This window comes from Barbus barbus (assembly GCF_936440315.1).
Source record: "Barbus barbus genome assembly, chromosome: 5".
NCBI lineage: Eukaryota > Metazoa > Chordata > Actinopteri > Cypriniformes > Cyprinidae > Barbus > Barbus barbus.
Window position 1 is genome coordinate 26,759,599 of NC_136733.1, and position 27,484 is coordinate 26,787,082.

At 38.8% G+C, this 27,484-nt stretch overlaps 1 protein-coding gene across 1 annotated transcript; it reads left to right on the forward strand.

The window, feature by feature from the left end:
• Positions 1-12,413: 12,413 nt before the first annotated feature.
• Positions 12,414-26,699, forward strand: LOC306869283 (neuronal tyrosine-phosphorylated phosphoinositide-3-kinase adapter 1-like; the record flags this gene model as incomplete). The annotated part of the gene is made up of 6 exons (XM_079415974.1): positions 12,414-12,598; positions 17,779-18,176; positions 19,967-21,664; positions 21,761-21,985; positions 23,256-23,359; positions 26,322-26,699. The coding sequence occupies 6 exons, from the start codon at positions 12,414-12,416 to the stop codon at positions 26,697-26,699; spliced, it is 2,988 nt and encodes a 995-aa protein (XP_079272100.1).
• Positions 26,700-27,484: the final 785 nt, after the last annotated feature.

A 27,484-nucleotide genomic window follows, 5' to 3' on the forward strand; every position in this document is an offset into this window, starting at 1 on the left:
TTCGCATTAACCCTTTTTTACGCAGTTTAAAAACCACCTTAAGCATGAAAATGTTTCTGTGAAGGGATTTTTATTCTAAATTTGGCATTTCCATCACTCGTTTCTGATGTGATACTTAAATACACATTAAAAGAGGGTGATGAAAACATAGCTGTTGACTTTCACTGTAATAGACAAAAAACAGTAAACGGTTTGTGTTTAGCAGTAAAAAGAAAGTCATACAGATTTGGACATGAAAGCGAGTAAACAAATAATTTGAGTAAACTATCCCCTTTAAGTTTATATTTAGTTGTTCCACACATTGCAGTGTTGAACACTGTGTCTCGTTTATAGTACCTGAATTTGCACAGAACATTGCTAATATGTGCACACACACAGGTGCTGCGGTGTGTATGTACCAGCTGATTTCCCTGTGGGTGGCACTCCCAGCATGCATGTGTCTCAGCTTACTACTATCATTTATCCTGCTTTTGACTCCATCCCATGACAGCTCCGTCTGATTGAGTTGCTGAGTGTGTTTTAAAAGCAAAGCTGAAGTCCTAACAGATTGAGTGAGTTTGCTACAGTAAAGCAAAGCGAGCATGCACACACACAGACTGGAATCCTACAGTGTGAGCATTGAGCTAGAAGACAAGAGATGGAGACAGACAGAGAGGGATGTGGACGGCAGTAGACAGTGTTGCTAGGAAACCGCACACAGTGACTGGTGTCAGAGACATGGTTTCACATCCCTCCCCCATCCCTACAACACACATCCTTTTCTCTCCATCTGTTTTTTTATGCCCGTTCTTGCGTTCATTGTCTTCATATTGTCTTCCATTCATCTTTCTGCACTTGTCCTCCTGTCTGTCTGCTCATGTCTGTCTCTCTTACTCGCTCTCTCTCTTTCACATCATTTCGTCTTTCTAAGCACCTCCTACCAGACTCTTTAACCTTCCCCAGCCTCTCAAATGTGGTCTCCTCCCTCCATCCTTTTTTTCTACACCTTTTTATCTCCTCTACTGTTTCTCTGTGTCTGTATCTAATTAATCTCTGTCTGTCTCTCTCATTCATACTGGCGTTCGGCACGAGAGAGCTCTGTGGTTCTGAAGTGACAGGAGAGCAGCCGCCAAAAAGCGACAGCTGGCCGGTCACCATGACAACAGCCAGGTGCTGTGTAAAGGGACAGGACAATAAGTGAGAGACGGGTTATGTGACTTCACACAGATTTTGGGAAGCGCTGCAAAATCTGCCATGCAAATGCATGAGATGACCAAATTTACACATGCAAAGATTCAGTTTCAGTCTGTTTTTTTCTATGCCATGTGGGTGTGATTATTTATGTAGTGGATGTATTGTGTGTGTGATGTGTGCAAATCCCATCTGTCCCTGAGCTTTAATGATCTGTGTGAACTGACCTTAGGACCCACACACATCTATATAAACAAGCGTGTATGTCTCAAGTGGTTGTTGCACCTGTAATGGAATGCCTGAAGGAATGTTGTGTTCTTAAGTAGGTGTGTGAAAAGCATTTACAGTGGTGTGAAAAAGTGTTGGCCCCCTTCCTGATTTTTTATTTTTTTGCATGTTTGTCACACTTTAATGTTTCAGATCATCAAACAAATTTCAATATTAATCAAAGATAACACAAGTAAACACAACATGCAGTTTTTAAATGAAGGGTTTTTTTATGAAGGGAAAACAAAATCCAAACCAACATGGCCCTGTGTCTATCTAAAATATGTACAACATAGTCAAAAACATTTACTTCAATATTACATTTGTAAACTTTAAGTGTACTGATGCTGACACAACTGGTTATCAAGGATGTATTTCTTTAAGTTTCGAGAGAAATTATTCAGATCTACAGACAACTTTAAACTGTCTAGAAGTTGATTCCATTGTTTAATGGTTTTAAATGAGAAGGCTGTCTGTGCAAAGGCAGAGGATCTTTTCGGGACAGCACAGTTTCTGTGAGCAGTAGAGCGAGATGTTCGATTCGTTGTTCAGAATAAAGTTTTATGATTTTTTTTGAGGGTGGAGCAATGGAGCAATATTATTAACAGGGTGGAGGGTGGAGCAATATTATTAACAATTTGTAAAATGGTTCTTAGATTTGTATATCGAATTAGAGAGTCAAAACTTAATATTTTATATTTACTGAGAATATTGCAGTGATGATAACGAGGGGCTTTTCTGTCAAGCACCTTTAACGCCTGATTATAGACCGATCTGAGCGGTTTAAGTGTGGTCTCATTGGCCTGAGACCAACAAGACAAACAATAAGTGATGTGTGGAGAAATCATGGCATTAAAATACATGAAAGATGCTTCAGTTGTCAAACAATTCCTAATATGTCTAAAGGTGGAAATATTATATTTAATAGAGTTGCACATTCTTTTAATATGTTTTTTAAAACTCAGAGTTTGGTCCAGATGGACACCTAGATATTTTATCTCTGTCACAATATTGATTTTTATGTCCATTAACATAGATGTTAGGCATATCTTTAACTTTATTGGACTTAGCAAAATACATTCTGACAGTTTTTTCGATATTTAATGTTAAGCAAGAAGATTTAAGCCAATTACTTATTTTGTCCATGGCTGAGGGCAATTTAATGGCTACTTGCTCCTTATCCCTCCCATGTACGTAGATGACGGCATCATCTGCATACATGATGATGTCTATGCCTTGCACACAGCCGGAAGATCATTAATGTAAATACTGAACAACAATGGTCCCAGAATTCAGAGAGGACAATGCATTATTTACCCTCACACATTGCATCCGATTTGAGAGATACGATTGTATCCAATGCATTGTCTCCATGGATAGGTTATACTTAGAGAGCTTAGACAGAAGGACATGGCGGTTTACCGTGTCGAAGGCTTTTCGCAAGTCCAAAAACACTGCACCCACCGTGCCCCTTCTGTCCAAGTTAGCCTTTATGTTTTCTATCAAATAGCAGCAGGCTGCGTTGGTGGAATGGTTGCGTCTAAAACCGAACTGCATGGAGTGCAATAAATGATTACAATCTAAGTGATCGGTTAGCTGCTCTATAATGGCTTTCTCAAGAATTTTAGATACTACAGGTAATATACTAATAGGCCTGTAGATACTATGTTATGTAGTTATGTTAAAACATAACTGTGGTTTATCACACCTGAGTTCAGTTTCTCTAGCCACACCCAGGCCTGATTACTGCCACACCTGTTTGCAATCAAGAAATCACTTAAATAGGACCTGCCTGACAAAGTGAAGTAGACCAAAAGATCCTCAAAAGCTACACATCATGTTGAGATCCAAAGAAATTCAGGAACAAATGAGAAAGAAAGTAATTGAGATCTATCAGTCTGAAAAAGGTTATAAAGCCATTTCTAAAGCTTTGGGACTCCAGCGAACCACAGTGAGCATTATCCACAAATGGCGAAAACATGGAACAGTGGTGAACCTTCCCAGGAGTGGCCGGCCGACCAAAATTACCCAAGAGGGCAGCGACGACTCTTCCAAGAGGTCACAAAAGACCCCACAACAACATCTAAAGAACTGCAGGCCTCACTTGCCTCAGTTAAGGTCAGTGTTCATGACTCCACTATAAGAAAGAGACTGGGCAAAACCGGCCTGCATGGCAGAGTTCCAAGACGAAAATCGCTGCTGAGCAAAAAGAACATAAAGGCTCATCTCAGTTTTGCCAGAAAACATCTTGATGATCCCCAAGACTTTTGGGAAAATACTCTGTGGACTGACGAGACAAAAGTTGAACTTTTTGGAAGGTGTGTGTCCCATTACATCTGGCGTAAAAATAACACAGCATTTCAGAAAAAGAACATCATACCAACAGTAAAATATGGTGGTGGTAGTGTGATGGTCTGGGGCTGTTTTGCTGCTTCAGGACCTGGAAGACTTGCTGTGATAAATGGAACCATGAATTCAGCTGTCTACCAAAAAATCCTGAAGGAAAATGTCCGGCCATCTGTTCGTGACCTCAAGCTGAAGCTAACTTGGGTTCTGCAGCAGGACAATGATCCAAAACACACCAGCAAATCCACCTCTGAATGGCTGAAGAAAAACAAAATGAAGACTTTGGAGTGGCCTAGTCAAAGTCCTGACCTGAATCCTATTGAGATGTTGTGGCATGACCTTAAAAAGGCGGTTCATGCTCGAAAACCCTCCAGTGTGGCTGAATTACAACAATTCTGCCAAGATGAGTGGGCCAAAATTCCTCCACAGCGCTGTAACAGACTCATTGCAAGTTATCGCAAACGCTTGATTGCAGTTGTTGCTGCTAAGGGTGGCCCAACCAGTTATTAGGTTTAGGCACTTTTTCACACAGGGCCATGTGGGTTTGGATTTTGTTTTCCCTTCATAATGAAAAACTTCATTCAAAAACGGCATGTTGTGTTTACTTGTGTTATCTTTGATTAATATTTAAATTAGTTTGATGATCTGAAACATTAAAGTGTGACAAACTTGCAAAAAAAATAAAAGAAAATCAGGAAGGGGGCCAACACTTTTTCACACCATTGTATATACATAAATGAGGCGTGTGTATGTGTCTCATAGGCTCCTTGTGCAGTCACTATTGGCATAATACACCGGAAAATAAAAATGTAAAACAACATTGAAAATCAGGAATGCAGATTTTTATCATTTGAAAGAACAAGCTAAGAAACATTACAACCTTGAATGATTAAGAAATGTTTCAACGTCACTAAACAAATAAGTAATTTGATCACACAACAGACGGTCATATGGTATTTCCTACACTGAAGCACAAGATGCTCTTTGGATCATCTCAAATCATGGCAGAGATTTAAACTAGTGTAGGGCCACATGAAAACAATTCTGTTTCTCTGTTTTAATGGTGGAATAGATTTTTTGTTATTCAAAAACATGTCTGATTAATTGAAATCATGAAACTTACACAATTTACAGCAATTTATTACAAGTTTAACAAAAATTACATTTTTAAGGCCCTATGAATTTTATTTAATTCCTCAAATTAAGTTTTATTTTATTTTTTTTTTATTTTATTTTTTTACCAAATACTGTGTTTTCCATTATTTTGGTTGGTTTCATGAAATTATAATCAAAATATAATCAAAAGCATCTTTAATTGATTTTATTAAAAATATATATATTTATTATTATTTTCTTTCAGAATTACAGTGTTGTGTATTTACTAGTGCTGTCAAACGATTAATCATGATTAATCACATCCCAAATAAAAGGTTTTTGTTTACACAATATATGTGTGTGTACTGTGTATATTTATTATGTATGTATAAAAACACACAAATAGTCTATATTTTGAAAATATTTATATTCATATAATTTATATTATATATAAATATATTTATTATATAAACAACATATTTTTTTTAAATATATACATGCATGTGTTTAAATTTATATATACATAATTAATATACACAGTACACACACATATTGTGTAAACAAAAACTTTTATTTTAGATGCGAATAATCGCAATTAATAATTTGACAGCACTAGCATTTACATTTTCCTGCTAAATAAATTCTGGTAAATATTTTTTTCTGGTAAATATTCCTTAAAAATTATGTTTTAATTAGTAGTAGTAGTAGTAGTAATACTATCATTACATTAAATACTATTTTTGTCAGTTTCTTCAAGTTAACTGAACTTTTATTTTAACGGGTTGCTATGAAGACCTTTAAGTCTCTTATTGTATATGATTTGTCCATATTTTTCTTAAAAGGAACCGTAAAATCCTCATGAAGTGGCAGTTCTAGAGATTAGGTTCATGCATTCATGTACTCATATAATGAGGTGGCAGAGGCTGAAAACACAGCGAAAATGCTTTCTTCAGTATGTGTGTAGTAAACGAAACCACGCTTCTGCACCATTCATTCACACAGAGACACGCAGAACATGCAGGATCCATATTTAAATAGGCCTAGTCCCTTTGCTGCTTAACATTAACAGACACTAGATATTTTTGATTTATCAGTCCAAAACTCTGCAAATTCTGCGTTATACTGTAAATTCTATTTTTATGACTGGATTCTGCGATTCCTTCTGCATTTTCCGCATCACAGAAATGATAGGGCCCTAGTGTATGCAGATGGGGTTGGCACAAATAACTTACTATTTATGTAGTTGTAATAAAATATGCTTGAAGAAATGTGTAAATGTGTCTTTAATAATGCTAAAAGCAGTTTGTTTATGCTGAATTACATTTTTGTGATCAGGATCAGTATGTAGGATCAGTTACAGTATTAGACTCTGTCACTTTCTGCACGGTTTGAAATTGTATCTGGGATGCTTTGTTTGTAATTGCCTCTGTTTTTAGTAAAGTAGCCTAACCGTATCTGTGTTTTCTCAGGTTCTGTGTTCTGTATAGTCTTATTCCGTGTTGCGGAGATTATTGATTTTTGCTTAGTGTGGCATCAGTCCTGGTGTTGGGTTTGTGAGGAAAAACTTGGATGGGAGTATGTTCATGTAATTCCACCAGGTAAAACAATATCCACACTTCCACAACTTTCTTGATTATCTGTCTGTCTTACCATAGTTATAGCTTAGGGGAGCCTTCATTGATTCCCATTTTCAAGTATCTCTATTAGACACTAAAATAAACCTGTCTTCCCCCTCCACAGCTCTCATGTGAGCTACACGAACATGCACACTGATCAATGCATGATATGATTATGTTTGACAGTCGCTGTGTTGGGTAGGCCTTTGGCATACATTTCTGGTTCAAGGGCTCACACTCAGATGTAAGAGAGCTGTAATGTAGAATGTGAAAAGGGGACATCAAAGCCATTGACATGACTGTCACATTTTCTTTATCTTGAGTTTGTTTATCTGTTTGCATTTAGATTGATGTTGTCAGCAGATGCTTTCTTCATAAAGGGACACAAAATAAAGCACAGAAATCATGTTAACAACAAGTACTGGGACAAACAAGCATATGAAAATATATGATGCCTGCTGAAAAAAAAAAAAAAAAAGGATGGATGGATGGATTAAAGATAACATGTAAATGTTAATAGTTTTTAATTTTCTCTAGAATATTTCTTCAAGTTGGTTGAGACTGAGCTTGAGGTTGCTAAAAAATGAAAAATAATTGAGAGATAGATCCTTTAGTACAGCTATAATGCATAAACAATATAAACTAACAGTATTCAATACATTTATTACAGTACTTGTTCATCTTTGTTAACACTGAAATACTACTGTCCATTGTTAGTTCTTGTCAGCTCAGATCCATTACATAATATTAACAGATACAATTTTAGATTTTAATAATATATTAGCAAATGTTGGGATTAACATAAACCAAGATTAATACATTTAGAAGTATTTTTCATTGTTATTTGATATTAACTAGTGTTAAGAAATGGAACCGTAGATAGACTGATATTTTGAGGTTGCAAATACATATGGACCTTGGGATGAGGAGAATTGAGTCATCAGCATAGCAGTGAGTGGAGGACAGTAATCTGAAGCCAAAAAAGAAGGCATTGATCCCTGTTATTCAAGTGCTTAGCGTCTAGAGTGAACAGAATAACCCTCTCCAGCTTACTTGTTTGTTCCCATTAGAACATTATGTTCAGGTAGTAGAACAAGATATTGCAGCCTGGAGATCAGAAGTGTGTGATTTACAGTTTCAAAACCTCCAGAAGAAGTATGTTCTCATTTGAGAGAGTCATCTGTGGGGTAGATGACTGGACCATGCAGTGGGTGTTAGTGCTGGTGGAGTTGCAAAAGATGGCCACTTTCAGAGTGTTTCTCTTTGCCTTTGTGTTTGTTTTGGCAGTGAGTGTGGAGGCAGGAGGGCGAGGGGGTGGATGGAGGAAGATGAGGAGGTGGAAAAATTACATATATTACAGATTGAATTGTTCATTCATGTATTTGCTGATTTGTGGTGGCAGAAATTCTGGAGAAATAATGTATGGATAAAGATGGATGTCCTGAACTCTGCAGGGGAAGTGATTAACATGCTATATATGAACAACATTTTAAAAAGCTAGATGGTCTTTTTCATACTGCTTTTCATTTTATTACCGGTTGTGGCTATCAAACGCACCATTACACTTTATATGCTCTGCACCTTTGACTGTTCCACATGTTCGGATAGAAGTAGGAAAAAAGACTTAAAATCTAATGCCCAACAACCTTGAACAATACAGGAAAACCTTAAAAGTGTCCATGCTTTTGTCACACTGACGGCAGCTCTGTTAGAAAATGGATTTGCAAGAGTTTCTGTAATGGTTACTGATAATTTTGTCCTTTGTTTTATTTTTTCATTTATTTGTTTGTAGTTGATGTCTTTTGCTGCTGTTTTGTCTTGCAATGAGATTTTATTTCCCTGTTATCCAGTCCAGGGGCCTAATTTATAACCGTTGCATACGCACAAAACCTGCCCTGAAAGAGGCGTGCGCCACTTCCTACGCAAAAGGTGGCATTTATAAAAACAAACTTGACCGGAAAATTTGCACATCTGCACGCAAACTCTGACCCATGAGTACAAACTCTTTTTCCTCGAGTGAGAAAATTAATAAAGTAAACAAAGATTTTCAACTCTGTTTTCATGCCGATATACACATTTACATTAAATATTATACTCTAATTAATGGAGATAAGCACTGAAATTAAAGTCATTACACAGACGTTAAACCAAATTTAGCCTATATGAATTTAGACATAATTTGTAGTGGATGCGCTCGACCACTTTTCCAGTGGCATGCAGTTTTAATGACAGCGAAGAGTGCTATAGGTGCATAATAATTCATATTTAAACTAAACTGCAGATCTCATGTGATATGTAATGTTACGAGAAAATATTTTTGTAGCAAGAACATTGCGCACTTCGACATTTTGGCGGACACTGCTGGATTTGGTGTTCGGACGGTCTATTGTCCGGTTTAAATTTCAATACAACCGCAGCTGCACGGAGGTGTTGATGTCGTGTGAAGGTATCTCCACAACATTATGGAAAATACCACTGTATTTGAAAGATACAACTTGAAGAAAGCAAGATTTGCACATTTCCATTTTAAAATACTTCAGTGATGCGCCGAGTCAGACAATTGTATTTATTTACACTGCAATATATAGGCTAATATATGTTTCCAATAAAAATAGCTAAAAGATGTTCACTTTATCAGCCAAACTGCATAAATTTTATTTGATTTGAATTGTTTAAAACAATTGAAATACTATTTGGCCAGTGTTAAAGAATGTGATCAACTCTATTCTAAAATATTTATCTGATAACTATTTTAAACAGTTTTGTTTTTATGGATATTTTGATATATTTATTCTAAAACATAACAAGGATATTGGATTATTTTTATCAATAAAAATAAATGTATGGCACAAATGGAATTTACAGTATAGTACGTATCTCAATTATGATACGGATATCAATTATTAAATCCTTAATGTTTTGTACCTTTGACGGTGTTAACATGGTGTCATGTGCATGGGAATATTCATGGAAATGAAAAAAAAAGTGAAGTGACATTCAAATGATATGCATATGAGGTTATGCATAGTAAAACTAGGCATTGTAAGCTCCATATATTGTTATTTCGGGGAGGAGACAGGGTGGAGATGCACGTATGTACAATCTTCCCCTGACTGGGATTTATAAAGGTATTTTTGAGCAGGTTCTGGCATGGTTTTATAAATCTGAAAACTTTTGTGCCTAACTTTTGCCCAGCCTTATTTATTTGAGCCAGAATATACAGATGATGAACTAAGAGAGATGGACGTTCTATGTCAGAATGCTGGCTTGGATTGGTTTGGTTTTGTTGATTCAAAACTGATTCTGTAACCCTGAGTTTGTTCAGCCACCATCATGGTACAAGCCCCTAAAAAAGAGAGCTGTCCTGGCATATCTAGTATAACCATTCAGTTGAAGTATCCGCATACTGATGTGGCTGAGCTGTTAAAACCATATAGAAATGTAAAAGCCAAGGGTTTGTCTAATCCTGCTTCTGAAAGCTACCTTCCAGCAGAGTTTAGCTCTAGTCCCAATTAAACGCACCTGAACCAGCTAAATCACTTGAATCTTTTAGGAGCAGGATTGGATACCCATATACAGTGGTGAATGACATTGGAAGATCAGCTAAAAGAAATCATTGTCACAGGATTGCTGAAATAAGCTGTTTATCTATCATTTTTAATGGCAGAATTATATATAGAATTATATTGTATTGGTACAATGTCATTGTTTGGTCAGTTTGATCAGTTTTTCTGTTTTGTTTCTCAGGTATCAGTAGCAAGTGTCAATGTAATGCAGTTTATGTTGTCGTTGATAAAAAGTTTGCATCATATCTTATATAAGCCATATACATCTATGACACTCTGTATTGCTCCACATTCTACTGTAAGATCTGACCCAGTTTACTATGAAGTTTAACTTGCAGGCATGGGTTTAATGAGTAATTATATAAATTAATTTATTTTTCATTCATAGCTCTTCCGTGAGTTGGGCAAAGACTGGAAATAAAACTGCATGTGTGTTCCAAATAAACTACCTTTGGTTGTTCATGACTTTATGAACTTGTTAGTGATGCATGACTGCATAAGTAGGTGCCTGGATGCACATGAATCATTATGTGATGTGTTTGTGTGTATATTAAATGTGTTTGTTGTCTATAGGACACTAAAACTGTGTGAAAACATTGGAGTCCAGCTATATTCCCGTTACATAGCAATACTGCTGATGCACTCAACGTACACATATCTGCACATTCAGCAACATACTCAGCTAACCCACTCACCTTCTTCTCGTCATTGCTCTCTATCTCTCTTAGTCCCTATCTCTCTCCCTCTCCTGTGCTTTCTCTTTCTCTCTGTGCTGGAAAAACACTGGAAAAGCACAGCAGTTGACAGCTGTATCCTTTTTAGCCAATCAGAACTCTCTCGTAGTACCCGGCGCTCAAACTCTGAGCACTCTGTACAATTTCTGCCCCACAACAAACAGCTCGAACGGGCTCGCTTGCTCTCTCTCTTCTTCTCTTCCTAGCTTGTTCTCTCTCCTGCCAGAATGCCTGTGTACTACATGTGACAGGCTGCATTACAGACTGCAGATTTACACAGGCACAGCCGGGGCAGCCCGGGGGCCCATGGCCAACTGAGCCACTCATACTTACTCAGATCTTCCTCTCAAAGATAGAGAAAGAGATGGTACATGCCCTTTACAGGCCACTGTGATGAAGACGAGATTAAAAGTGCAGTAGTGATGATTTCAGGTCACAACTTAAGAACTTTCCTTCCTTTTATAATACATCTGTGATGTGTAAATGTGCAAGACAGATCTGAGGGCGAAAGTGTGAAAAGTATTTTAAGATGATAAGAGAATATAACAGTGTTTCCCAGCTGGTGGGTTGCAGGTCTGTTGGAAGTATATATATATATATATATATATATATTGAGAAGTGCAAGCAATCATATATTGTGATATATGAATGTGAAAATTAACTCTCGATTGGCACATATTCATCTGTTGTTTGTGTAGTATTGAAGTCTCATTTGTGAGAGAATGTGTTATTTTAGTGTTATATTCTGTATTTATTAATATTTTGACATTAGCTTTTTTAATATATATTTTCAGTTTTTATTTGAATTTTAGTTCAAATTTTTGTAATTTTGTCATGTGCTTTTGTTAGTTTTATATAGTTTTTTAAATATTTCTGTTAGCTTTTAATATTTCAGTTTTAATAATTTTAGTACTTCAACTTATTTCATTTCAGTTAGTTGCCAAGGCAACATTTCAAATTTTCTAAAGTTGTTTTTTAAGAAAAAATGTAAATTAACAAAAATGATTTTCAGTAGTTTGAGTAACAAATCACAATCATTTTTATATTTTAGAGAGGTCAATTGTATAAATAGTTTGTTCAAAAATTGTGGGAGCTCTGAACCTTCTATAAAGCAAAAAAATATGAAAGTTCTAATGAATTTTTTATGGATATGTGCTTGTAATCCTACTTATCATAATCATAAGGCAATGTAAACAACTGCTTACCTCTATCTCTGCCAGTCTAAGGCGATTTTTATTATTATTATTATTTATTTATTTATTTTTGTCCAGGGGGAGAAGGGACTTGTGCATTAGAGCCTCTATTATGGACACGTAGTCCAAACTGTCTTCCCTTTTCCACATCAAAAAAGAACAACATGAACAGCACTAGGGAATGCAGAGTATAGGTGTAGAGAACACCGAGTAAAGCACTTTCGTGAAGCGTCTGTGCTGTGTTAATTGTTTCTGTTCAGTTTGGACGGTTGGGATTTTATGTTATCAGAAAGAATGGAATGAATTTTCATACTATTGAAAATGCAAACTACTAAACAAGTCCCTACATTTCACTCTTTTACAGGTAATTGGGACGTGGGAACACTTTGAAATCCCTTCCCCTGCTCCTAATTGGTTCTCTATACCATGAGCTCTGGCTCCGCCCAGGATGTGGCGGTGGAGAATTTCCTGCGTGACATAGAGAGGCGGGGCCAGTGGCTGCACTGTGCTGTTATTGGCTGTGAGGAGGAGCATCCCCGTGGAGACATGAACCTTTTGTACCGCAAAAGTCGACTGGACTGGAGACACAGAGATCAGGAGGGCAAGAAAAGGTAAAAGAAAGAAGGAAGTCTGTGAGCTTTCTGTAGGAGACTGAAGGAGTTTGTGAGGAGAGAGAAGGATAGAAAGGGTTACAGAGATGCCTTCCAGAGCTTAAATGAAAGGTAAAGGAAAGAAGGGAGCAAGGGGAAGATTAGTAAAATCCTAACTCTGTAAGAAAGGTGAGAAAAAGGTCAAACTGAAGGAGAAGAGTAGAATGAATAAGATTATAAAGGAGAAGGGAGAGAGGCAGCAAGCTGGATGAATATGACACGAGTAAGAGTAGTCTTAACTCTGAAATAGAGACATTTGTCTTCAATATTGATATGCAAAGTATCCCAATCTTCTTTCCACCTGAGACACAGAAAGACTGGAGAGAGTGAGAGAGAGCAGGATATATTCCAACACAATCTGCCCCTCTGGTGTCCCAGCAGATCAGCAGACGTGAAGTGTAGACAAAAACTGCTGGAGCTTTTGAAAACAGAATTCTTTGTCTAATTATCTTACAAATAAATGCAATTATCCACATAAATGAATTTTATTTTTAATTCATTTACTTTAATCATGAATAAGTTACTTTTTTTATTAATTGTTCCAATATATATATACAATTTGACTGTCATTAATAGAAAAAAATCACTTTCATCTTGTGGCCAATAACCAACAAATGCTCATAACAACAAGTGGCTTTCTATACTACTTTGTCTGAATAAAACACACAAAAAAACTTGGTGTACATTTACTCATTTAGCTGTTCGCTTTTATCCAAAGCGACTTACAATTGCTATACATGTCAGAGGTCGCACGCCTCTGGAGCAACTAGGGGTTAAGTGTCTTGCTCAGGGACACATTGGTGTCTCACAGTGGATTCGAACCCAGGTCTCTCACACCAAAGGCATGTGTCTTATCCACTGCACCATCATCACCACTTCTAGCATTTACATTGGTGTAAATGCTACAAGTGAATTTAGGCCTCAAAATGTATAAAAATTTATATTGATTTTGAGATTCACTCTAGATTAGATTTAATAGAATTATTAGTGTTTGTAATTGAAACTGTAAAGTTAAGTTTAAGTGAGCAATAGATGATCAGAATGAAATTAGAGGAAGTGAGCATGAACAAAAAAATGTATTATTACAATTATCGGCCGTTACAGATAACTTAAAATATATTAATATCGGCCTAAAAGCAATATCATTTGATTATAGCAACTTAAAATATCTAATATCTACTATTTAACTGATAAGGTATCAATATCATGCATCCTAAAGAAAAATATTCCTTTTTTGTTTTCTATGCATTCTCTGTCCCTGCCTAACAATATTCTGTATTCTGAGTTGTACCAAAATCCGGCTAAATCTGACAAAATCTCCTTATGGCGACATCCTCATTTGAAAAAAAAAGGATAAATAAATAAATGAATAAAATGTCTATAAAGTATTACTATTTATCTAAGTAAACGTGTATGTCTGTAGCATCATGTTTCACTCTAATTCCTTGTACCAAATCCACATTTCTTCTTATTTTTAAGACACCTTATATGCAAGTCTGTATATTACCAATATTCTGCAATGCTTGTTTACATCTTCAGCAGTGATCTTTTGAGAGCTTTTTTCCTTCTGCAATTCCTCTCAGCTGGACAGGATTGATTGCAACCTTTATGCCTCTTTGCATTACACTCTCTCTCTCTCCATCTCAGTGTTTCTGGATGAAGAGGAGAATGCATTTAGATGATTGTCACTGACACCTGTGCAAATGGACATCAAAGCGCTTTTCATCTGCTCTGTGTTCTACATTCATGACACACGCAGAACCCTGAACACATCCTGAGCTCAGACAAACATGCTGCTTTTAGCCGCCTTTGTATAAACTGCTCACACATGCAGACATACATGTGCTGTCACATCAAACTTGCTTTTATACATGCACACTATCTTTAAGCAGTTATCTCGGCTCCTTCCACTTCTTTCTTTCCCCTTCACAGACGTAAAGAGATACACAAGAGGTCACCCACGCATGCTCGCTATCTGTCTGGAGGATCTGTCCACTTCCTCTCTCGTCCTCCCACTCAATCCCTCCATCCTCCTCCTCTCTGCTGCTGAATGCAGATGATTCTCATTCATTTATCCATCTCTCCCTGTTTCCCGTCTCTCTTTTCCTACATCTTTTTGTCAATCTTGAGTGGCAATAATTGGATGACTGAATCAAGTGAGTCACTTTGCATGTTAGTAAACTGATTCTGCACACTAATGTGCCTTTAAACTCGAGACTCAGATAAAGCCATGCAAGAGCCACATGTTGTGCAGCCTAAAGCAAAACAACAGAAATAGAGCAGACATGAATTGCTTCAGTTCGCTGTACTTTTTAGCTTGCATTCTGTCATTTGAAGCATTGTGTCGAATAAAACCGAACAACCAGAAATACTCAACTATGAGAGCAAACCTATGACTCACAGTCTGTTCCCTCTCATTTTGCTTTCAGGCACAACTTTCTTTCAAACTTTTTTTTTTCTTCGCACAAATGGGTAATTGATTAGCATAACATTTATTGATTTAGTATACACTGCCATTCAAAAGTTTTGGGTAAGTAGGTTATAAATTAATATAACATTATCATAAATTAATACGATAGATAGATAGATAGATAGATAGATAGATAGATAGATAGATAGATAGATAGATAGATAGATAGATAGATAGATAGATAGATAGATAGATAGATAGATAGATAGATAGATAGATAGATAGATAGATAGATAGAAAATAAGCATCACACAATAAGACAAACTAATTCAGTCCAGTAGTTTATTCTGAATATTTTATTATGGTCTGTGCAGCTAAAACTGCATGTCCTTGATGGATTTTATGATGAGATGTTCAGACTCATCAGATATTTTTGTCCAGATTATACCTGGACGACAGCTGTACTGTGAGCTCTCTATGGCCAACTGATACGCTGTGTGCCCTGGCCGTGCATCATATCCTGTGGTGCTGTTCTTTTCTGTTAGTGTGTGCCAAACTCTACTAGCTCAGCATCTTCTCTGCCTTCTGCCTGACAACAGAGGCTCTCACACACATGAATACTCACACACACTGCTGAGCAGTGTATTGATGAGTTTCGTCCATCTGGACCTCGTGCACATGAACCTTCACAAAGGTCAGAGGAGGGGGACACAGTGGTCTCTAGACAATGTTTACACATCTTAAAAGTTGACAGGAAGAAGTTCATGAATTTCCAATATGACAGTTATGCTCAAAAAGAGGGGGGGAAAAATCACATTAATAGCAACAATTGTTTCTCCTAGACAGCATTGGAATGAGACTTTTGGTTAAGTATCTTGCTTCCCAGCAAGGTTTTTTTTTCTTAAATGTGAACTCAAGCATTTCTCATCTGGTATTTGGTCTTTGAAGTATTTGTGTTTTAATGCTATCCACATTATTTATATTGCTCTCTATTGTTACCATACTGGATTGCATTGTCTCATTTCTGTCTATTTTTATTCCTTCCAAGAAATATTAGAAGAACATCTATAGGAAACACTTGATATTTTCCATCACTGAGAGCTCATTAAGGCGCAAGAGCAATAAAAAGAAATATCTTTGTATCAGTATCCTTAAAGTGGTTCTGTTAAGTGGAAAACATCTCTAAATATCTCTAAATATTTCCCTTACTCACCCTGTCACCAGAAAACAACATCAGTGATTCATTTCCCTTTAATTGTGTGTGTGTGTGTGTGTGTGTTTGTATTGATGGCAGCCCACTATTTCCCACCCACAAATAGCCACACCTGAATTAACTTGTGTGTGTGTGTGTGTGTGCGCGCATTTACACACGCATATGCCAGTGTGCTCTCTGAGAAAAAGAAAAAAAAATCAGCAAACAATAAACAAATGACAGGCTAGTTGCCTTGGAAACGGGGAATGCATGCTAGTTGATTCAGGAGAGTAAGAAAGATGCAGAGAAAGGGATGAAGGGAGAAACACAGCCTGCGGACAATGTCTTTTTGTGTGTGTGTGTGTGTGTGGGGGGGGGGGGGGGGGGGGTGAGAAAGCAAGAGAGCAAAAGATCAGCTGATTAAACAATGTTTGCAAACTATTAAAGGAATAGGTCAACCAATTTTTGCATTAACCATCCCTAAAAATTCCAGATTTAAAGTCACGATAAAACGGAAGTAGCCATAGAGTGGTCATATAACACTCAAGAAAATAATGCAAATAAACGTGAGCTTGAAGGCATGGGATTTAGAGAACTAAATGATTGAAGAAGTCCAGCAACCAGAGAGAGGTCTGTTATATCATCAGAAGGTCCAGTTATGACATTTTGATTGAACATTAGAAGGTAAAAAGAAAAGAAAAGAAAAATGTAAATACACTGTACATGGGAGTATTTGGATATGCATGGATGTTCAGAATAATATCCATAACATGCATTTAGAAATAGATTTTCATTTCATGCCGACTTTAAGAGAAATGAAGATGAAAAAGAAACAATGAAAGAAGAGGAGCTGAGGACAACAGAGGAAAAGAGAAGGATGGGAGGGTGAAGGAGGCTGTTGGGTCTCTCGCAGGCTGGCATGAATCGCTTCCTCTCTCATCATTCATCCTGAACTTGTGTGTGTGTGCTTGTGTGTGTGTGTGTGTGTGTGTGTGGTCTGGTTTTGCTTATATTGTGAGAACCAAATGTCTCCACAAGGATAGTTAAACCTGAAATTACCTGCATTGTGGGAACCACAGTAAAACAGCTTAATAAACATATTAGATAACAAAATTGTATTGAAAATGTCTCTGTTTGGTTTAGGGTTAGAAGACAAAAATCATTAACTCAGTATGAAAGTGATAGAAGTTGATAGAAAGTCCCAGTCATAACTGAGAGATGTGTGTGTTTTATGTGTGTAGGTATTGGTCTGTGTGACTGTGCAGTGGTAGGAGGGAGTTTAAACTCCGGAAATGAGCAGAAGGGAAGTGTACAACGGGGCCTGTAGAGACAAAAATCAAATTGACTGTGAGCTATTAATAGAGCCTTTATCAGTAGAAATGAGGAGAGAGAAAAGAGGAGAAGGTGGGAGGCCTACAGCACAAAGAGAAACAAATTTATTATTCTAATCTGATAAAGAATCTCTCTACAGAGAAATAATTCCTTTTTCCTCAGTTTCTGATTCCATCTCTCATTCTCTGATCGTCCCTTCTCCCATAGCTCCAATTATAAAGATGCCTCCTCCGCGACAGTTGGGAAGGTTCGGGATCTGGCGTCATTTCGGCGCCATTTCCGAATGGGATTTATGACGATGCCAGCGTCCCAGGACCTTTCACCTCACACTTGTGCGGCCGCCATGGCCCCGCGCTCTCAATCCTGCCATGCTGTGGGCACCGGTGAGGGAGAGGAGATGGAGAACGGATATTATCCAGACTCAGACCCCCAAAACCAGTCAAATCCCTCCCGTTGTCCCCCAGCCAAGCCGAAACGCCACCCCAATACTCGTCTCAGCTCCACACCCCAGCAGGAGCATCCTTCCCGGGGGGTTCACGCACCACCTGACACTCCACCACCTCCACCTCCCAATCACCCACACAAACACCCAGAGAAGCGGAATGGTAAGTGAGCGGAAGTCTTCGTGACATGCACAGTTCTAGTCTCATCAAAATCAGTTGTATGTTAAAATTAGGGATGAGAATCCATTTAAAAAAATTATTCTTGACCTGCGATAAATCTTGCGCAGAGGCAGTTCTCACAACCTGCTGTATCTCTGATGTTTCGAATATAGATAAGGAGCCATCTGACTCACATGTAACATGACTAATAACAGTTTACTTGTTTCTAAGTTCAGTTGTGGGCACATCTGAAAATGATGGTACCACTAATAGAACATGAAACACAATAAAAGTTAGGCAAAGTTTCAACAGTGTGATACTTTATGCTAAATGTGTCAAATGATTTGTTTCCATGATTCTTGAACTCAAACTCCATTCTTTTGTTCTTAAGCATAAGTGCTTATGATTCATGACTATTAAAGCATCCATTGTTTTTTGACAGTATATTTGTTAGTCTTTCATATGTTTTTAACTGAATTATTATGTAATTGTTTTAAATCAAATAATTATTCCATGTGTAGAGTAATTTTGGCCTTTATTCTGTAGGACGATTACAATACTTAATGAATGTTATTTTATTAATTATGATATGAAATGTATGAAACCAGCTTCTTTTGTGCTGTATTATTTTTATACATTGTGAAAAAAGAAACGGTGTAAAAAAAAAAGTCACATGTCATGGCATTTATGTTGTTTACCCTAGTAGCAAAGAGCAACTGAGACCTTGCTTCTTTTTTTTTAGACAATGTGAAAAATCTCAGTTATTTCTGATTTAATAATTTCTTTGGACTGAACAATTAATCCAATGGGTTAAAGAAATATATGGTGCAAACATTAACATCTAAGTATCTTAAATATACAGTATTTATGCATGTATTTTATGCGTTTGCTAAAAAAAAATTTCAGACAACAACAAATAATCTAGGGTGGGTCTTTTTATCCATTGATTCAGTTTTGAAAAGTGGGATGGAAGAGATTATAAAAAGCAAGAAACAGGATGTCAACCAAAATCTTTAATTTTTAGTTTAATTAAAATCATAGGACTTGGAACATGTATTAAAGAGTTAGTACACCCAAAAATAAAAATTAGTCCATGTTTTACTCACCCTAAAGGCAAACTAGGTGTAAACAACTTTCTCTTTTCAGATGAATCCAATCGGAGTTATATTAAAAATTGTCTTGGCTCTTTCAAGCTTTCAAGCTCTTTCAAGCTCTTTCAACAGTCCAAAAGTAGTCAAATAAAGTTCATGCATCCGTATTAAAATGCGCATCACACGGCTCCGGGGGGTGAATAAAGGCCTCCTGTAGCGAATCGATGGGATTTTGTAAGACACATATCCATATTTAAAATGATATAAACACCTTTCTTTTACTTCTGCTAATTGTCGTAGGCGGAAGCTGTTCTGGGCAGATGACGTTGGATGTATGTGTAGCGTAAGTGCCGGTGGTTAGTGACAAACGTAGAAGTACGATGTAGAGAGAAAAAAACAAACCAAATACCGGTCACGCATTAGAATTACAAAACGAGGATTTGTAAAGAAAAATTATAATTTGAATATAAGCCAAGAGGAGACTGATTTTCCTTTGGTAAAGTAAGGAAACTTTGCTTCCTAAGATGGTAAACAAACGCTGGTTTTCAAGAGACTCACACGTTTTTTACAAAAATGCATCGATTCGCTAAAGGAGGCCTTTATTCACCCCCCCCAGAGCCATGTGATGCACATTTTAATATGGATGGAGGCACTTTATTTCACTCTTTTTTCACCTCTTGTCTGCTTTTATTTGTTAAACAGCAATGAAGAAGTCTGATTCAGGTGAAATGGCAGGACGGAAGGTACCTCCCTTGAAGCCCAAAAGAAGTCCAAGCACACAACTCTCCTTTGACCCCCCACCACCTCGGGTCCCACCACCGACCACACCTCTTCCCTTCCAGAGCTCTGAACCCTCTCCACGGGGTGAGGGTGGAGATGACGAGCCAGTTTACATTGAAATGGTGGGCCAGGTCTTTACCCGAGAGACTCACAATGCCTCTACTCCTCACCCGCTCACGCCTTCTGCCACGACGCCTGATTCTGACTCAGACCAAGGAGAGGCCATATACGAAGAGATGAAGTACCCCCTACCGGATGACGCAGCTCGGGAAGCCCACCGCCACTTGCCACTCAAACATGAGCGTATCAAGTCCTCTAAAGCGTACCACTCCTCCATCATCTCATCCTCCACCTCCACCTCCTCCTCGCTCCCACGCCCCTCGTCCTCCTCTCCAGCCTGTTCCTCATCCAAGCCTAAAGCAGCTGTCTCCATCTCTCACTCCTCTCCTTTGCCTTCATCGTGCTCTTCTGCATCCTCCACTCCAGTACCTCAAGTCCTCTCCTCCTCACCACACCCTCCCCGTGCTCCCACACCCTTCCTGCTCCCAGGGTCCAAGTCTGAACATGAGCCCAGCTCCAGTAAGATCCCGGCTCCCTTCCCCAACTTGCTCCAGCACAAGCCTCCGCTCCTAGCATTTCCCCAGCCGGCTGCTGCCTCCAGTGGGGTAGGGGCTCAACACAAGACCAGCTCAGCCAAAATCAGTGTGCAGTCGGCCTCCAGTCTGCCAGCATCTACTAGCACCTCCTCCTGCACGAGCTCCACCAGCACTTCCAAAGAGTCCTCTGGAGTTGAGAAGGAACGAGAGAAGGAGAGGAGGGAAGGACAACTGGGGCCAGCACCAGGACTCAGAGCCCGCAGTCATTCCACTCCTCTTCCTCCATCGTCAAAGTCCTCCTCTCCATATTCCCACCGCCATCACCATCACCCTCACCACAGACCTTCCCACTATCACCATTACCGCAAGCCTGAGAAAGAGACGTCGTCATCAAGCAAGAGCTCAGGACAGTCCTCCACCCAGACGCAAACACAGCCCAAAGAGGGCAAGTCTGTCAGCTTCCTGCTCAAATCTGAAAGGGAAAGGGACCGAGAGAGGGATCGGGATCGGGATCGTGAACGAGAGAGAGACCTAAGCACGCCATCATCCAATCATTCTGATTCCTCTGCCTCAAGCACGTACACACACACTTCTCAAACCGGCACGAGCACCACGCCAACCCCGAGTCAACCATCATTATCCACAGCAGCTACGCCACCTTCCACCTCTTCTTCATCCGCTCAGCGCCCTCCATCTCGCTCTCACATGCACCGATCGCACACCCCGCATTTGTCTCATGGCCTTCCTGCTTACAAACCTCCCCCCTCCGACAGCCCCCTGCTCTGGACCTACCCCTCGGTTGGTTTCCGCCGCCCACCCACCTACGATAGCCTGCGTGGAGGCTCACAATTGCCATCCTTGCACACGAACCCCACTAAAACTGCATCTGCAGCCCATGCGTTGCAGGCCAAGGCCGGGTTCATTCCCTGGGAGAGTGCAGCTGCCTTAGGGCTCACCGAAGAACAGGCTTACTGGCCCATGCACCGAAAATTATCATTCAGTCATGGGAGCCGAGACACTGAGAGTGAGTAATGGTTGTAGGGATAATTATGGAGGGAATTCACTTTCTGTTGTACTATCGTAGATGTTTAATTGTGTTTTTCTCTCTAATGCTCTGTAGAGGAGGATGGAGGTGCGTGGAATGGCAGTGCAGATGCTCTATTGAGGAGAGAGAGGGATGACCTAGGAGTCATGCGGGGTGGTGGACACTCTGGAATACCTGTGCGGTCAACAGGGAGACACAGCGAGAGCTTGGCTGGGGTGGATGGACCACCAGGGTTGAGAGGACTGATACGAGCGGGACTGCCCTTACCCTGTCAAACCTTCCCAGCGTGCCGCAATGGAGGTGAGATCCAATTTAAATAACATTAGTACAGGCTTTCTGCCATGACCTCTGTATATAGATCTCGATATAGATCAAGTGTATTTCGGTTAGAGATAAAGCATTTGTTTTGAACCGTTTATGAGCTGTAAGTTGATGCTGCTGGGATCAGTGTGCATTGATTTTTTGGGAAAGTATCACATTTTATAACAAAATGATCAGATATTTTTATAATGTCTTGGAAAATATGGGGGAAAAAATGACTTTAAACCTACTAAAACCATGAAGAAAAAATCACAAAGACCCTGTAACACAATTAAGCAACACAATATTAGCTAGAAATAGTTAACATATGTTGTCCTAGCTAACTAGCTGCTGTACCTGTCACAGTTATTAACCACGCATTTCTGGACGTGTTAGAACCTTATAATTGTATGCCATGATACTTTCAGGAGTGAATTCACTCAACATTTGAGCCACTTTAACTGCAGCATTGCAGTGCACATCATGCGCTTTATTCACATACCACCCGCAGTCCAACTTAACTAAGCACTACATACATTACGTTGTGCAATGCAAATTTAAATAAAGTCAGTGTCATTTTTTACAATGCAAACACACCTGCTTTCAATGCAAATGAGGCTCATTATAGAATGCAACACATTCACAGACATCAGCACTATTTGCCTGGCGCAATTAATGTTGCGCTATTAGTGGAAAGTAGGGTGGAAAGCAGGCTGAATTTCATTAATATCTATAGAAACCGTTTGTATGCTGCTTCTATTCATCATGGCAGCAATAATCCATTAAATGATGATCAAATGAAGGTGAAAAGTGTTATAAATCCAGATGAAACTTTTAGCTGATCCCCTTTCTGCATTTAAAGACTGATTTAGGTGGTTGGATTGCAGTAATGCCACGATGCCGTGCAGTCACAGCATACAGGTCAAACATTGTAGTGTACTGCATCCCATCCTCCACAACCTTAGAAACTGCACCATACAAACTTCACCAGCACTATTTTTTTAAACATTTGTCTGTGTTTGCTCTGTTACACTATGTGCATAATTCATTTAAATTAACAATGCTATCAGCAGGCACAATTCTTTTTTTCTGATATCATCCTCAGTTATGATTGCTTTTCTGTTCTGCAAGGTAGCAAAAGGAACTTGTTTGTTTTAGGCTACGCAACATGCTATTTCAATCATTATTTTAGATTTGACTAAAGATTTGATGTCCTGAGATGTATTTTTCAAAAACAATAACTTGGCTATGTATCTGTGATATTTCATAGAGCTGGGTCGCCTTGGCAGGTCTTCCTCCACATCAGGAGTGAGACAATTGGGAGGTGACGTTCAAAGGCAGAGCAGCCTGCCGGCCAGAGAAGCACTCAGCCAGGTAACACATGCCAGCACTACTAAAGCGGTCACTAAATTCACATAAACACACACTCGTAAAATTATTATACACCTGCAGTGTTATTTTTTCCTCCACCCTGTTTAAACACACACTCATCCAGGTAAAACAGTGATCACATTAAGATTTGAGCTTATGAAATTACTTTGGACCTGCAGCTCTTTTTCTGTGGAACACCAAAGAAGGTATTTTGAAGAATGTTTTAACCTAGTTTTGTTCAAACAATGATTTTCGTGGTACTGATAAAAAACACTGAGACATTTTTTTGGAATGACATGAGGTTGAGTAAATGAAGACAGATATTTCAGAAGTTTTGGGTGTACCATCACTTTAACTAATTAAATGTGTAAAATGCATTTATATATGTAGAAATTAACATTAACAAATATTAAATATTAAAGTGTTTTATCCAAACTATAAAGAATTTAGGACAGGCTTCATTTTGTCCATCAGGAATTGTATTGTTGCCGTTTGCTAATTGCTGTGAGTGTGAGTCTCCTGTTACCTAATGCATGGATTTAACACATTTGATGTTGCAACAGTGTAACAAACAGGACGTTTGACCATATTTAACTGCATTTCACAGAATTACACAGTGGGTTCTCACAAAAAAAAAAAAAAAGGGAAAAAAGTGTGCATTTTCAGACTGGGCCTGGTTATAGTACTGTGGATGCTGGTGAAATGACCTTTAATTCACCTTGTGCACCACCCTGACACTGAGAAAACCTCAGACAAGGGTGCATATGAATATTGTGCAGTTCCAAGCATTCAAGAAATGCTTAGAAATTGCACAGGCTTGTTCAGCCTCAGTCGGTGTAGATACTGCAGTAATTAATTAAATTCAGTTCAACTGGTTAACATGCACAAGTGTAATTGACACCAAGCTTGACAGTTACGGCAGGTGATCTGTAACTAATTTCGTTCCGTTTTGTTTCCCTGTGGCTGCTGTTCCAGACAGTCATTAGGTAAATCGTGGAGCCCATTGAGTCACCAGCATCCCCACCCAAACATGTCTGTAGCTGCCCTGCACTCCGCTGCAGGGTCAATGAGTGCAGAGAAAAAGGGGGATGAATACAGAGCGGGAGGGAGGCACAGAAATGCAGCAGAGAGCAAAAGAGAGAGAGAAAGAGAGGAAAATGCAGAACAGAATAGAAAAAACAGGCGACAGAATGAAAGAGGGGGGACAGATGCAGCACATGGGCGGAGAAAACAGGTGCAGCAGTAAGAAGTAGTGTTTTTTGTTAGACTGTGGCAGGCAGACAAACGTGAATGATCAAACTCAAACCTAGTGGCGCTGCTGGAGTTTCTCTGTGTCGGCCAGTGACAGGCTTTGATTCTGCCGACTGTCTCTGTCAGCAGTTTGTCAGACAGCCATTTTGGGAGTTTAGTATGTTGAATGTGTGAAAAGTAACAGCGAGAATCCAGAGACTGCAAACATGCGAAGCAGCTAGTGTTTTGCATGTTAACAGACAGGGATGTTCCACTTCTTATAGCTCTAGTGGCATGTGGGTTGTGTTTTAGACAGACTGGAGTGAAACTGGCAGCACATGCAAGAAATAATCTTTCATTTTCAATGTTGTTGGATGTTAGCTGCCGTACAGAAGCCTCTGTTCTTTTCCCCTGGTGTGCTGTTGTCTCTTGGCAAAAGTTCACATGCTGACGCAGTCTGTGTGTGTGTGTGTGTGTGTGTAGCACAGAGATTGACTCTGTGTGCTGATATGACCTTCCCTCTCAGAGCAGTGGGATGGGATGATGCTGTGAGTTGGCACTATGCCGCTATCTGGTGGCGTTCTTTGATATAGCATAGAGCACACACCCAGAGCCCCCCCAAAAAAACATTCTAAGTGGAAAATGTCAATTACAAATTGACAAAAAGTTGATTTGTAAGTTGATTTGTAAGAACTATAGTCTGACATGAGTGATTGCTGACGTGTGATTTTTAACCATTTTAATCTTAAAATCAATTACTGTAATTTTTTTGTTGTTGGAACTCACATGTGTGTAATACTCTGAGCTAAATATGATTTAGTGAATTAGAATTTTCAGTAATTGCATTTAATTAAAAAAACACTATAATTGGCCTGCTCTCAATTCATCCATCTTTGACAGGTGTGGCAAAAGTTAATTTTGGGAAGGAATTAATTAAAGAGTGAGCAGAACGTTTTTGGACTCTCCTTATTGATTTAATTTTCTTTTTATGCTGTATGGGTTGCCAGCAGTATTTGCCCAACTAAGTACTGCTGGAATCCTTTTTTTAAATCCCGGAAACTTTGCAAAAATTGGCAAAAAGATGCATCACGCCGCAGAACAAGAAACTAACTTTCAGTGCGGTATTTGATGATGGTAAAAAATTAAAAAGATAAGAATTGTGATTAAAATAATATTTTGTGTGTTTTAAAAATAATATAAAATAAAAATAAAGTATTTTAAATGGTGAAATGTAATATTAAAATATTAAATGTAATTATTAAATAGTAAATCTTTTTAATAGAAAATGTTGCCTTGGCAACTAACTGAAATTAAAAAAGTTTTAGTTAAAACAGAGAATGACTAAAACTTAAAAACAAAATAAGTCTAAATAGAAATATTAAAAGAAAATAAATAAATAAATGACAAAAGTACATAGCAAAATTATTTAAAAAAATTACAAATTAAATTGTAAACTGAAAATATAAAACTAAAAACAAAAAAAAAGTATTAATAAATACTGTAATAGTATATAAATAATAGTAAAATAGCACTGATCGCCTTCAGTGCATCTGTCTCTTTTTGCAGCCAGATGGTGTAGTTACTTCATCTACCAGCAGAGGCTAACTGGCCCATGCTAACCAGCCAAACCTTTATACCTTGTCCAAAAAGCAAACGATCACATGACTATGTATTTCATCTATGCTCAACTATGTAAACTCATTTTTGCAATTTCTCTCCCTGTCTCTGCGTGTAGTTTCACGCTCTCTCACAGATTCAGGCACAGGCTCCCTGCAGTCCGTCTCTGAGCCGGCAGCAGGAGTACCAGAAGCAGGTTCAGCTCCAGTTCCAGCAGCTGGCTCAGCTCGCCGCACAGGCCCAGGCTCCCCTCAACACGGGCACACCTGGCACCTCCACAGCCCCGGCCCATCGGGACGGCAAGCTCCTGGAGGTGATCGAGAGAAAGCGCTGCCTGTGTAAAGAGATTAAGGCTCATCGCCGGCCGGATAAGAGCTTATGTAAGCAGGACAGTATGCCTATTTTACCCAGCTGGAGGAAAACGCCAGAGCCCCGCAAGACTGGAACGCCACCCTGCCAGAGGCCACAGGCTGTGGTGTGGGACACGGCCATCTGACCCAGGCAGAGAGAGCAAACAGAGGGTAGGGAGTAAGAAAGACATGACTGAGAGAGACATACAGAGTTCAAATCTTTTGCGTGTGAAAAGACAAAATGGGAATTATAGGGGAAATGAGAAAAGTGGCCTTTGAGTGAAGAGATTCAAATAAGACTGAAAAGACAAAGCGAGAGCATTTTTTGCTAAGAGAATAGCATGATTTAGAATAAATTTCTCTGTAGAAGCAGGAGAAAATGTGTTCCACATGGTGTTTATGTGCCATATAGTTGCAGCAGACGAAACACACACGCGAACACACACACACACACACACTGGAGAGACGCCTGAGTCTGAACTCTCTGACCTGCTGCAAATACAACCTGTGCTGCTGAGTTTACAAACTTTTTGAAACACTGGAAACCTTTGGAGCACCGTAACATTCATTCTCTGAATATAAACCATTAGTGAGGAGAATAGACATGCTTTTTCCTCCAAGGAATGAAGAAATGATCAAAACTTGATGTGTAAAGAATGAAGAGACGCTGAAAGATCATAGTGGAGCTTTTCTTCATATCATAAACTGTCTGTGACTTTGGGCTTTTGTGTTTTTACTGACCAGATTTACTGGATTTACTCTGGTTATGCTGCTGTTTCCTGGGCACCCACTAGACTGTTTTTTACATTCCAGAAGAGTGTCAAAATGTTTGTGTGTGTGTGTGTGCGCGCGCGCGCGTGTGTGTGTGTGTGTGGTATCATGGTGAATGTTGTAGATGTATCTTTGCATTGGAGACGTGTGAGGTTGGAAG